At 37.6% G+C, this 13,887-nt stretch overlaps 1 protein-coding gene across 1 annotated transcript in view; it reads right to left on the bottom strand.

Annotated features, from left to right (window-relative positions):
- Prkci (protein kinase C iota) overlaps positions 1–10,826 on the bottom strand; it is a 69,377-nt gene extending 58,551 nt beyond the window's left edge. Inside the window, exon 1 of the mRNA XM_027942198.2 lies at positions 10,484–10,826. Within this exon, the coding sequence (XP_027797999.2) occupies positions 10,484–10,584 (101 nt within the window). The 5' untranslated portion in view covers positions 10,585–10,826. The remainder of the gene's footprint in view (positions 1–10,483) is intronic.
- Positions 10,827–13,887: the final 3,061 nt, after the last annotated feature.

Here is a 13,887-nt window from a genome sequence, read left to right on the forward strand (position 1 = left end):
TTAACATATTTCAAAGAGAAAAGGAGGGTAGGTTATCTTTGAAGACACTCTATGAAATTTTCTTCTTATCGATCTATTTCATTATGATAAAGGACCACTGCTGGAACTTCAACTCAACATTATCTGGAAAATTCTAGCCAGATGGTAAGATACAGAGAAATGAAGGCAAAACTATCACTTTTGTCTACTTTTAAAACTGGTACATTATTTACCTATAAATTCTAAGACAGTTAACTAATAAATTGTTAATAAAGTAGCAAATTCAATTGAATCATACAGAAATGGAGAGTATAAAAGCCAAGTGAGGTGGTGTGTCCTATAATTTCAGCTACTCAGGGGAAGTTAAAAACAAAAAAAAAAAAAAACAGGGCAACATAGCAACTCTCCAACTCAAAAACAGAAAACAAGAAACAAGCAAGCAAAAGAAATAGGAAAAAAAAAAAAAAGATGGTACATAGTAAGCCTTTAAGAATAAAAGGTTCCATTCATGAAAGCAACAAAATTATATATGAATAAACTCATCAGGAAATATGTAAGAGTGGAATAGGAACTATAAAACCTTGCTGAAAAATATGAAAGAAAAGAATAGGTGGATATCACATACTTTAAAAGCCAGCTCTGTATGATAAAATTATAAATTTTCAAATTAATCTATACATTAATATACTCAATATGATTCCAAATCAAAATAACAATAGGGGATTTTTGTTGTTGCTAACCCTTTCCCCCTTTGTTTTGAACTTATGAAAACCTTCTAAAATTCATCCGGGCAAGAAAATGCACAAGAATAGCCAAGAAAATTTGGAAACAGAAAATTAATAAAATAGACTTTTCCTAACACAGTAAAATTAACTATAATATTACAATAATTAGCCAATCCTAGCATATACAAAAACTGATTTCACTCTAAAAAACTAATGAAACAGAAAAGCACCAGCATATAACAAAGTTGTAATTTCAAATCAGTGGTGAAAGGATGACCTCTTCAAAATTGGCATTGGAACAAATTTTTAGCTGAGTGCAGTAATGAGTGTATGCCTCTAATCCCAATGACTCGGGGAAGATGAGGCAGGAGGATCACAAATTCAGGGGCAGCCTCAGAAATTTAGTGAAACCCTCTATCAAAATGAAAATATAAAGGGCTGGGGATGTAACTCAGTGGTACAGCATTGCTAGATTCAATCACCACTATCATCAAATAAATAAGTAAATAAAAGCAACATTAGAAAATTTTTTAAAAATAAGTTTTATCAGAATACTACAGATGATTAAATTTCCAAATACCATTCTTTGAAAAGATAATACTTTAAAAAGCTGCATAGGGCTGGGGTTGTGGTTCAGTGGTGGAGCACTTGGCCAGCACGTGTGAAGACTGGGTTCAACTCTCAGCACCACAAATAAACAAATGAATAAAATAAAGTCCATCAACAACTTAAAAAGAAAGCCACAAAAACAAACAGAAAATAGTTCCTTCTAAAAGAAGTCACTGAGGGGAAAAATTAAAAAGACAGCTTTGATTACATAAAAATGAAAAACTCAAGATAAGCAACAGATTGGGAAATGAAGACAAAGTTAAAAGAAAAAATGTCAGTGCCCCATCAACAAATAAGAAAAATAATACAACATAAAAATAGGCAAACAACATAAAGATAATCCAGAAGAAATATAATGAATAATGTACATCAAACTGAAATTTCAGCAAGAGCAATTAGGCAAGAGAAGGAAATAAAAAGGATACAAGCAGAAAAAAAAATCAAATTATCACTGTTTGAAGATATGATCCCATACTTAGAGATCCGAAAAGCTTCAACAGACTTCTAGAATTAAGAAACAAATTCAGCAGAGTAAAGGATACAAAATCAACATATACAAATCAATAGTTTTTCTATGCACCAATAATGAATCTACTGAAAAAGAAATCAGGAAAAAATCCATTCACAATAGCCTTAAAAGAAAAAAAGGAAAAGAAGGAAAAAAAAAAAAAAAAAACCCTAGAAAAAAAAAATCTGAGGTAAAAGATCTTTACAATAAAAAATATAGAACACTGAAGAAGACAATAAACGATGGAGAAACCTCCAATATTCATAGATAGGCAGGATTAATGCTGTTAAAATGACAATACCAAAAGTAATCCACAGATTCAATACATTACCTATCAAAATACCATGAAATTCTTCACAGAACTAGGAAAAAAAAAAAAAATAAAAGTCCTACAATTCATATGTAAGAATAAAAGACCAGGGGCTGGGGTGGTGGCTCAGTGGTAGAGTGCTCCCCTAGCATGCATGAGGCACTGGGTTCGATCCTCAGCACCACATAAAAACAAACTAATGTATCCACCTAAAAAACTAAAGATACATAAATAAATAAATATTTTTTAAAAAAATAAAAGACCATATTAGCAAAAGCCATTCCAAACACAAAGAGCAATGCTAGAGACATCACAATACCTGCTTTTAAATTTATATTACAGAGCTATAGTAACAAAAATAGCATGGTACTGGCATGAAAGCAGACACATAGGCCAATAGAATAAAAGACACAACTACAGTCATCTGATCCTTGACAAAGGCACCAAAAACATCCAATGGAGAAAAGATAGCCTTTTAAACAAATGGTGCTGTGAGAACTGGATATCCATATGTAGAAGAATGACACTGGATCCCTACATAAAAGTCAAATGAAAATGGATCCAGGATTTAGAAATTAGGCAATGGGGTTGTGGCTTAGGGGTAGAGCATTTGCCTAGCACTTGTGAGGCACTGGGTTTAATCTTCAGCACCACATAAAAATAAATAAAATAAAGGTATTGCATCTATCTACAACTGAAAAAAAAAAAAAAAAAAGATTTAGGAATTAGACCAGAAACTTTGAAACTGCTAGAAGAAAATAGAGTCAACATTCCAACATATAGGCATAGGCATTAGGACTCCTAAAGCTTGGGAAATGATGGAATAGCATCAAATTAAAGCTTCTGCACAGCAAAGGAAAAGATTCAGAGCATGAAGAGAGAGGCTAAATAATGGGAACATCTCTATCAGCTACTCTTCTGACAGAGGATTAATATCCAAATTATATGAAGAACTCGAAAAACTTACCACCACCAATGATAATAACAACCCAAACAGTAAATGCTAAATAAAAAGACACTTCTCAAAAAAAAAAAAAAAAATACAAATGGTCAACCAATAGATGAAAACAATGTTCACCATCTTTAGCATCAGGGAAATGCAAATCAAAACTACAGAGATGTCATCTCACTCCAGTTAGGATGGCAATCATGAAGAATACAAAGAATAATAAATGCTCCTGAGGAGGTGGGGGAAAAGGAATATTTATATACTCTTGATGGGATTGTACATTAGTACAATCACTATGGAGATTAGTATGAAAGTTCCTCCAAAGACTATGAATGGACCATCATATGATCCAGCTATATATCACTTTTTAGAATTTATCCAAAAGAATTAAAGTTAGTGTACTATAGTGATACATGCATACCCATGTTTATAGCAACAAAATTCATAATAGCCAAGTTATGGAATCAGCCTAGGTATCCATCAACAATGGATGGATAAAGAAAATGTGATATACATACACAATGGAGTTTTATTTATACATAAAGAATAAAATTATGTCATTTGCAGGAAAATTGATGAAACTGAAGAATATCAAGTTAAATGAAATAAGACTCAAAAAGTCGGGGGCATATATTTTTTCCTCATATGTAAAAGAGAAAAAAGGGGGATAAAGGAAGTTGGGGAATCTCATCAAAGTCGAACAGAGACCAGAGATTAGAGAAAGAGGACCAATGTAAGAGAAGACTTGAGGGAAAGTGAAGGTACTGTGGAATAAAATTGACCAAATTATATACATTTACAAATGTCACAAAAATTCCACTATTATGTATAATTATAATATACCAATAAAATTAGTTTTAAAATAATGTATAAACGCATACTTGTGCTGGGCACAGTGGCGCATGCCTGTAATTCCAGTGGCTCAGGAGGCTGAGGCAAGAGGATTGCAAGTTGCAAAGCCAGCCTCAGCAACTTAGTGAAGCTCTAAGTAACTCAGGGAGACCCTGTCTCTAAAGAAAATACAAAAAGGGCTGGAGATATGGCTCAGTGGTTAAGTGTCTCTGGGCTCAATCCCCTGTATCCACCTACCCCCTAAGAAAAGCATACTTGTTAGAAAGTTACTGTTTTGCTGATCCAATGGTCAAAAACTTAAAAGACACATAACATGCAATGAAAGCATAAAGAAACAGTGTCACTCACATACTGCTTCTGAGAGTGTAAATTAAGTTTTGAGGAAGAAAATGTCAAATTTTAAAATGAGAATATCTTTGGCCCTGTTTGCAAATATATTAAATATAAGGATGCTCCTCTAATATTATTTAAAGTAGTGACTTAATGAAGACAACTTCAAATGTTCATCAATCAGGGGGACAAAAAAGGATTTAATGGGGATGGGGACACAGCTCAGTGATTGAGCTACTTACCTAGCATGTATAAGGCCCTGGGTTTGATTCCTAGCATAAAGATTAAATTATGCTATAACAATACTATGGAACACTATATATCAATTACAAAGAAAGAGATCCATTTATCTACCATCTATCTATCCATGAAAAGATGACCAAGAATGAAAAAAAATCAAGTTGAAGAAGCACATGAAGAAACATGAACTCATCTATTGGAAAAATAAAAGGGTGTGTCTATGTGTTTGTATGTGAATACATGTCTCTACATATAGATACATTAATATCACGGAGGATAGCTCAGACAGTTAAAAAGGATTGCCCTAAAAAAGTGGGAATGTGAGACTACAGGGGCATTTTTCCACTTCATGTTTCTGTTTTAAATTTAACTTTAGTGCCTTGTCTTTGTGATCTGTATTTGGCCACTGATGACATTTTTTCTATCATTATTCTCAGCCACATTCCTATTGTTTAGTTGTCATGCATAGTGCTTGCCATACAGAGCAGGTACACAATAAATTATGTTCAGTTAATTCTGGACATTCCAACCTGGATGCCTTACAAGTACCCAGAACTCAAAATTGTTTTTGGCAATGAATTTCCCTCTCCCAGAAATCTTTTCCTTGTATATAACCTAGGTTCTCTCAAACAAGAAATATTTTTTTTAGTTTTCGTACTCCTCTAACAGCAATAAATCTCTAATTTATATCATTTCTACACCCTAAAATCTCCACCAAATCATTTCTTTCTTCCATCTCCTTAGATTATTTCATAAGCTTCCAAATTAGTCTTATCCTCCACCAATCCATCTCAAGTTCTGGTTCCAAGAGTGATCTTTCATGGGTCTTCAGGATCTAGCCCCTGTGAACTTTTTAGCCCATTTCTCAACAGTGCCTACTTTTTACTTTTTATTCTAATAAGGAAGGAAAATGAGACCAACAACTAAACTGACTTTAATTCCCCAACCTTATGCAGTTATTTAAAGCCTGGAATGACATCATTATTCACCAGGCAAATTTTTATTTATCCTTTTTTATGGAAAATGGAGAGATCCTGGGGATTGAACCTAGAGCCTCATGCTTGTGAAGCATGTGTTTTACCACTGTGCCAACCCCCTCCCTATTTATCCTTTAAAAGCTGTGGACATTTCTTCCTATAAGAGGCTCCCTTCACCCAAACTCCTCCCCAATATGCACCTTGCAAGTCCTCCCCATCAAATTTAATCCTTTATAACTCTATGTAGTTATAATATACATGTAACATATAAATGAGATATATATGTACATAAACATAAATATATATTTATCTTTCTCTTCACAAGTCTCTTAGATCTTCAAAGGCAGAAGCTTGTATCATCTATCTCTACATCCTGTGTCCAGGAGAGCCCATGGGTTCAGATTATAGCAGGTGCTCAACAGTATTTACTAAACCCAGTTCAAATAATCTCCAAATTCTAAGCAAGATTGGAATTTTTAAAATTCATGTTTTAACTAAGGTCATTTCAGCCATTAAAAAAACAGTCACTTGGGGCTGGGGTTGTGGCTTAGTGGTAGAGAGCTCGCCTAGCGTGCAAGGCCCTAGGTTCAATCCTCAGCACCACATAAAAATAAATAAATAAAAACAAAGATATTGTGTCCAACTACAACTAAAAAGAAAAATAAATATTAAAATAATAATATTTTTTACAAAAACCAGTCACTCAAGTTACCTTTGAAATGGGGCCTGGGCCTAGGCCAGGTGAGATGGCATATGCCTGTAATCTTGGAAGCTTGGAAAGATGAGGCAGGAGGATTGCAAATTCAAAGCCAGCCTCAGGAACTCAGTGAAGCCCTAAGCAACTTAGTGAGACCCCCTGTCTCAGGCTGGGGATATGGCTCAGTGATTAAGTACCCCTGATTCAATCCCCTATACCCCCCCCCCAAAATTGGTGGGGTAGGCCTAGGAGTTCTATGAGAAAGCTATCACAAACTAAGGACCTCTAGGAGAATTTTCTGTACAGAATGCTTCTTCCTTGTCAGCTCTTGTATCTTTAGACCTTTAGTTTGCATACAGTCAGTTCTGGCCTCACCTGCCTTGTTCTCCAACTCTTTGGCTTTAGTCCCCAGCGCTTGATAAGAGTTTATCTCCATATTATTCCATTCAAATTTCTGAGAGGGTTTCTTTTTCTTTTCTCTTTTGCTGTCTCTCTCTCTCTCTTTTTTTTTTTTTTTTTTTTCATTTGGCAGTAGGCCACCTTGTCCTATTTTTTTCTCTCTGGCCAAACTATGGAGCAGCTGCCCTATGGCTGAGTGCTATGCCAAAAACTCTAGGATCAGCCTGCTACCATTCCCCCAATGCTTAACTCAAGACACTGTTTTTATTTTCTCAGAACCATTACTAAACTATACTCTTAAAATAATTTTGCAACACTTTTCGAAACAAGTCTTGACAAGACTTGTTTACAGTGAGAAAAATCCTACACGCGCCTTCACCAAACCAGCTATAAAGTCCAAATATGCAGAGTTAACAATCTTAACTGGGGATGCAGGTTGGTGACAGAGCACCTACTTAGCACGAGTCAGGTCCTAGGTTTGATCTCCAGTACCACCAAAAGAGGGGAAAAAAAAAAAAAAAAAGGAGTTAACGATCCTTTTTGTTTCTAGATGTGCACAGAAGGTATCCTATGGTTTGTTATCACTGTTCAACAACAGCAGTTTAAAAAAGCATTTTTAAAAGTTATTTGCAAAATTTCTCATAACATATAATGCCATATGGATATGAGTAATCCAGACATTATGTGGTTAAATTCCACCCCATAATATCAAATAACTTTATATAAGGATATGCACATACAATAGCAATCTATCACTAACCAACAAAACCTGTTTCTCTTCCTCTGAACTAATACCACTAGGTAATGACTGAAGAAGGCCACTCACTGAAAAGCTCTCATGTTAGAAAAAGAAGGGTGCTGGCCATGAGACATCAACCCTTAGGTTGGTCTCCATAAAATCAGATTCTCAGTGCTATTAATCACCTGCTTGAAAACCAGGGGAGAAAAATCAAATTAAATGTTGATTATATCACACTTTCACAAGGATCAAATTCAGCAGAATAAGAATAGCATACATATCGCTGAAGGGAGAAGGCAATTTATTCATTTAAGAAATCTGGTTATCTCAAGATTCAACATTCATTGTAAAGAAATACTGTTATAAGGGAGTACGGGAAAAGTTAAGTGATAATGCCTGCTCAAGAGATCTAATGGAAAAGAAAACCTTTTTAAATGCAATTGTCCTTATATTTTTGAGTATAAAGAAGGGATGTTCTATTTTAATAACAGGTAGGTATTCCAGTTAGCCAATCTGTTTATTAACTACCCTTCATTGGTGACTCATTTTAGTTTCATATATATTAATGAACAGCTGACTATATACTAGTATAATCATCAGTTTAGACTATTGTGAATAAACATAATATTAAAAGATCTAATATCAGAGGACAGAAATTTGTACAGTTTAGAGAGTGCTGCTGTCTTGAAATAAAGGTAATATTAGAAAGCTTTTATAGAACAAAAGGCACAAAAGGGCAAGAGGTTATTGTGTCTTTCCTTAGCAAATTTTCTAAGTTTTAAAAGATAACATTAGGACTGGGGATGTACCTCAGTGGTAGGAGGCCCTGGATTCAATTCCTTGTACCATCAAAAACAAAAACAAATTAACTTGAATGTCTTAGACAAATTTTAGTTAAAAACAACTAAAAAGTTGTATGTCCTTAGTGTCTTCTTTTTTGTAATTGGATCAGTAAGTGAAGAAAATATCTACAGAATGTCTATATCTGAGCACAACAGACTGATTTCTTTCCAAAAGAGAACCTGTGCAGTGAATGTAGCTCACTAGTAGAGCACTTGGCTGGCATGTAGGAGGCTATGGGTTCAATCCTCAAACCACCAAAATAAAAAGGGAGGATGGAGACAAGGAGACATTTACAATATTTTTAACTTATGTTTATTTACACTTATTAAGTAAAAGTAGGAAAAATGAAGAAGCATTAATTTATCTTTCAGAGTCACTGGATGCCATCAAAATTTTAGTCAAGATTTTAGATTATTTAAAACCATGAAGGTAACACAGAGAACTAAATATCTTAACAGCCAAAACATGAAAGGCACTAGGACAGGAGACAAAGGTACTGTGCACTTAATTTCTCATCTTTCTAATGAAAAGAATCAAATACAATCTGAAATTGATACATCAAGAAATGAAAGTACAACTTTGAAAGTAATAAATTCAACCTTCAGAAAAACTAGAAATAAATTGCCAGCAGTGGTAACCTGTGGAAGTAGAGGGGAGAAACAGGGACACTTTTTATTTTACATCTCTGCACAATTTGTACTTTCCTGCATGTGCATGTATTTATTCTCAATCTAGATTGTTTGTTGAACTATCAATAATCATACACCTTTTAAAAAAAAAACTATATTTCTGCCTCTAATGACTCATGGACTGTTTGTCAACTTTATAAAAATGGAACATACTCCAAAATGAAATGTCTCATCTATCAAATTATGGATTAGATTAATTTTTTAAAAAGGAAGTTTTTTTCCTCATCTTACTAAATTGCTGGGCAACCATGAACCAAACTGGGCAACACAGCTACAAATATTAAAAAAAAAAAAAAAAGAAACAACAACAAAAAAACATTTATTGGTATTGTTTTTAAAAATCAAAACCTCTTTTACCTGTGTTTTAAGTAAAAACAGTTATAATACTGTCCAATATAACTCCTATAAACTACTGAATGCAGTCAACCTTTACAGAAGACAGGGGCTTCTTGATTTCAAACTAGTAAATCCTTACATCTAATAAATAAGACAAATGGGGATTATATTTTCTTTGAAATCAAAACGAGAGGCATTTCAAAAGTTTGTTATCTTCACTGATCCTCTCAGGAATGTAAAAGTATGCACTGCAGTTTCAATCTTGCAGTCCTTGAGTGTTTTCTTTTCTTTCTTTTTTTTTTTTTAAGCAATTTATTTCTGCCTAGACAAGCAGTAAGTTGGGCCAAAGCAGTCGGGTTTTCTGTTAATCCTTAGTGTCAAACTTTGTGCTTACACTAGCCTTTCACCTTACTAATACTCCTAAACATAATTACCTCCAAAAAATTTCAAACCACAGCTAAATTCAAACGAAGGGGAGTACTGTGCGTCACTGATGATAGAATGTGATTTAACACGATGATCTCAGGACTGAATTATTTCTGGTAACCAAAGTACTTACAGCTTAGGTAATAATATGAGGAAAGACCGCAGAATTTAAAGCTGTGACTCTTCCTCTTCTCACCTTATCAGATGGTCCTTGAAACAATACTAATACAGAACGGTTCGCAAAATTTTAATTACACATTTGCCTATCACTCTCGACGACATAACACCTAATACACATCCTTGAAAACGCCACCAACTTTACTCCTAGGTATGACTCCTACGTCTAACATACTGGTCTGACTATAGTCCAGATGTACTCCATGAACTTTTGCTCGGCAAAGATAACCCTGACTTAGAAAACCAGAGGCTTTAGGCCTGCCGGGAGCCACAAGGGCCAGCAACTGAAATAGTCCTGCCTTGCAAACCGAGGTTACCTGAGACAAGACTAGGAATCTTCAACTCTTAACCCCAAATACACCTAAACCAATGACGTACAGCCCCCGCAGATCTCTCGGCAGGGGAGCGACTCGTCCCCATCAGGTGCACACACTCTGTACCAAGGCTTCTTTCTCCGACTCTACGCTGCCGCTCAAGTCCCCGACTCCCCCGGCCCGGCACCACACCTGGGGTACCTACAATCAGTGCTGGGTTGCTCCTCCCCAGTTCACTTCGTCACCAACCCCCTCCCCCCCGAGCAGCCAGCCCGGCCCAACCCGCCCACGACACCTCCAGCCCCTCACCCTTCCCTCCTCCAGGCCAAGCCTAGCTGGCCTCTCCCCTTGCTCGCACCCACACCCCTGTTCCGAGACACTCACCCGCGGTAGTAGGCTTTCACTCGGACCTGATGAGAATGGTCCCCGCTGCCGCCGCCCCCGACCGTATGGGACATGGTGCTGCTGTCCCTCTGGGTCGGCATCTCCTCACTGCCCCGCCTGGACGCCGGCGGCCGAGGGTGCGGGGGGCGCGCCAGGCGCCGCTCTGCACTCTGTAGCCCGAGCCGATCCCTGAGCGGCTGCCGCTCCCCTGCCTACCTGCGTACCTCGCCCACGGCGCCGACCCAAGGGTCGCCTAGCCCGGGCTGCCGGAACCTCGCGGCTCCTCCCACCGCCCGCGGCCGCAGCCGCCTCCACCGCCACCCGGGTCCAGCACGCCTCCCCGCCGCTGTCGCCCCTCCCACCTCGCGGGCTCCCAGGGCCCACATTCCGGGGGAGGGCGGACGCAACCATCCGACCAGTTCAAGGAGCCTTCGTGCCGGGCCGAACCATCCTCGAGGAGGCAGAAAAAAAGAAGAGAGCTAAGGAGCCGCTAGTTATAGCCCCAAACCTCCAAGAATCGCGCTTTCCGTGGGAGCCATGGTAGATCATTTATGAGTATCGGTCTGTAAGAATCCTCTCCCCTGCAGGAAACATGGTCGTGGTCAAATACTACAGCATCTCACCCCAGTTCCCAACTTGGTCGCGTCCACACTCAGCCTTCTTGGCACCTGGGATAGGTTTGTCCTGCGGGTTTCTGGGACTTGGAGTCCGGGTGGGATTCTGGGACTTGTTCCTTCTGTGTGGTGTGCCGCGCCTTCGGGCTGATGGTCAGACTCTCTAGCTCCCCCGGGCGCTGTGGGCGTGGAGATTCTAAATACAGCTTGGGTGTCTGAAGGCGCTGGAAATCACTGGGATTCGTCACGATCCAGACTTTGTTCTCTGATGAATTCTCTCTAACAATTCTTAAATAATCTAAATGACAATGCCTCTTTTGGGTAACATTTGGTTACCTGCTCAGCAAAGCTTCTTTTATGGAAAGAATTTAATATTATATGTAACAAATGTACTAATGAATGTAATAAAGGGAGAAACTCAATCAGAAGATATGAGGGAAGACAAACTTTTCTTCCCTCACGGCCCTTAGTAGCAGGACCCCTGTGCACTGTCATTGGATGGAATAAGTGCACAATAAATACTTTACCAACCAGCATTTGTTGCATTGACACTGGCTGACCAAGGACTAGAGGTGTTTTTGTTTGTTTTTTACTGGAGATTGAATCCAAGGGCACACTACCACTGAACTACATATCCAGTCCTTTTTTATTTTGAGACAGGATCTCATTAAGTTGCTCAGGCTGACCTAAAACTTGAAATCCTCCTGCCTCAGCCCACGGAGTTGCTGAGGGCCACAACGCCTGGTTTTAACCAAGGATTAGAAAGAATCTGTCCCTGTAACTTACTCTCTCACTTTCCTCGAGTCTTGGCTCTGTCACAAAAAAATACTACAGTTACTGGTGGCATGAATCCAGGCCCTGCGACTGTTCTGGAACCAAAACGTGCCAAGAGTTGGAATAATCAGCCTAGCGCGATGGCCCACACTGACAACAGGAGGGTAGCAAGTTCAAAGACAGCCTCAGCACCTTAATGAGACCCTATCTCAAAATAAAAATAAAAAAGAGTTGGGGATGTAGCTCAGTGGTTAAAGTGGCCCTGGTTTCAATCCCTAATTAAAAAAAAAAAAAAAAAAAAAGGTTTGTAATATTCAAAGAAATAGCTTTCTTTACGACAGTAAATTAGGCTTAGGGGGTTGACTCATCAGAGTTATGTGTAACGCTTAGCTTCTTATGATATTCTCCCACTGCTATGAGCTTGCATCATATGTTTTAACGAAAATTTCCAGAGCTGAGGATGTAGCTCAGTGGTGGAGCATGCAGCATGAGGCACTGGGTTCAATCTCTAGTACCATTTTGAAAAAAAAAAAAATCTTGTTGAATAACTTACTATCAAGTTTTCTGACAATTGGGTACCTGAATCAGCATGTTAAATATAGAAATTGGATTACTGGAGAATTTGATATGGGCCAAATCTGAGATTACATGATGGCTTACTATGGGTGGGGGAAATGCCTTAAGTCATGTAAAGAATAAAATTTAATAAAGAAATGAAAGTTAAGGTATAGGAAACATTTTTTTTCATCCTTATTCCTTAGCACTTTTGAAAAACCCTTCATTTTCCTCATAGCATACATTGAGGGCAACCATCATTACCAAAGGAGGTTTTCTATTTACTTTATTCTCTAGAAGAATCTGTAAATATTTATAATTCACATCAATAAATAAGTACTCTTTTTTTAAAGATGAAAACTATTAAGAGCAGAGTGTGGTGGTGCATGCCTGTAGTCCCAGCTACTTGGGAGGTTGAGGTTGGGGGATCACTTGAGCCCAAGAGTTGGAAACCAGTCTGGGCAACATAGTGCCTGTATAAAAAGAGGGTGGGGGAGAAAGACACAAGAGCTTTCTGCTGCGATTACCAGGGAAAGCATGGCATTAAAAATTTTAAATAGCTTTATTGAGATATAGTCCACATACCGTACAAGTCACCCATTTAAAATATATAACTCAATAGTTTTTAGTATATTCACAAAGTTATACAACCATCACCACTGTCTAAATCCAAAATATGTGCATCACCCCAAAAAGAAAGTATATATCCATTAGTAGTTACTGGCCATTCTCCTCAGCTCTAGTGCACACCAATAGCTTGTATTGCTATGGATTTTCCTGTTCTAGACATTTCATATAAATGGAATCATATAATATGTAGCTTTTTTTTTTGGTGATGGTACAAGGGATTGAACCAATTGGCACTTAACAACTGAGCCATATCCCTGGCCCTTTTTCACATTTTATTTAGAGACAGGGTCTCACTAAGTTGCTTAGAGCCTCACTAAGTTGCTGAAGCTGGCTTTGAACTTGTGATCCTCCTGCCTCAGCCTCCTAAGTCACTGGGATTACATGTGTATGCCACTTTTGGTGTCTGACTTCTTTCACTTTGTTTAATATTTCTGAGATTCCTCCATGTTGTATCATACATCAGTACTTCATTCTTTTATATAGTTAAATAATATTCTCAACCAAAAGGATGTGTTAATGCTACCATAAACATTCATATACTAGTTTTTGTGTGGACATAATTTTTAATTCTGTTGGGTATGTATCTAAGGGTAGAGTTGCTGAGTCACATGGTAACTATGTTTAACATCCTGAGGGAATGTCAAATTGTGTTCCAATCTACCATTTTACATCCCACAAGCTTTGTTGCTAAGAGCCTTGGTACATGTTACTGGATTCAGTTTTCTAATATTTTGTTTAAGGATTTTGCATCTGTACTGAAGAGATTGGTTGAGTTGTTTTCTTATGTATTTGATTTTGATTATCAGTTTAATACTGTCCTTATAGAACTGG

Source organism: Marmota flaviventris, chromosome 8, assembly GCF_047511675.1.
Source record: "Marmota flaviventris isolate mMarFla1 chromosome 8, mMarFla1.hap1, whole genome shotgun sequence".
NCBI lineage: Eukaryota > Metazoa > Chordata > Mammalia > Rodentia > Sciuridae > Marmota > Marmota flaviventris.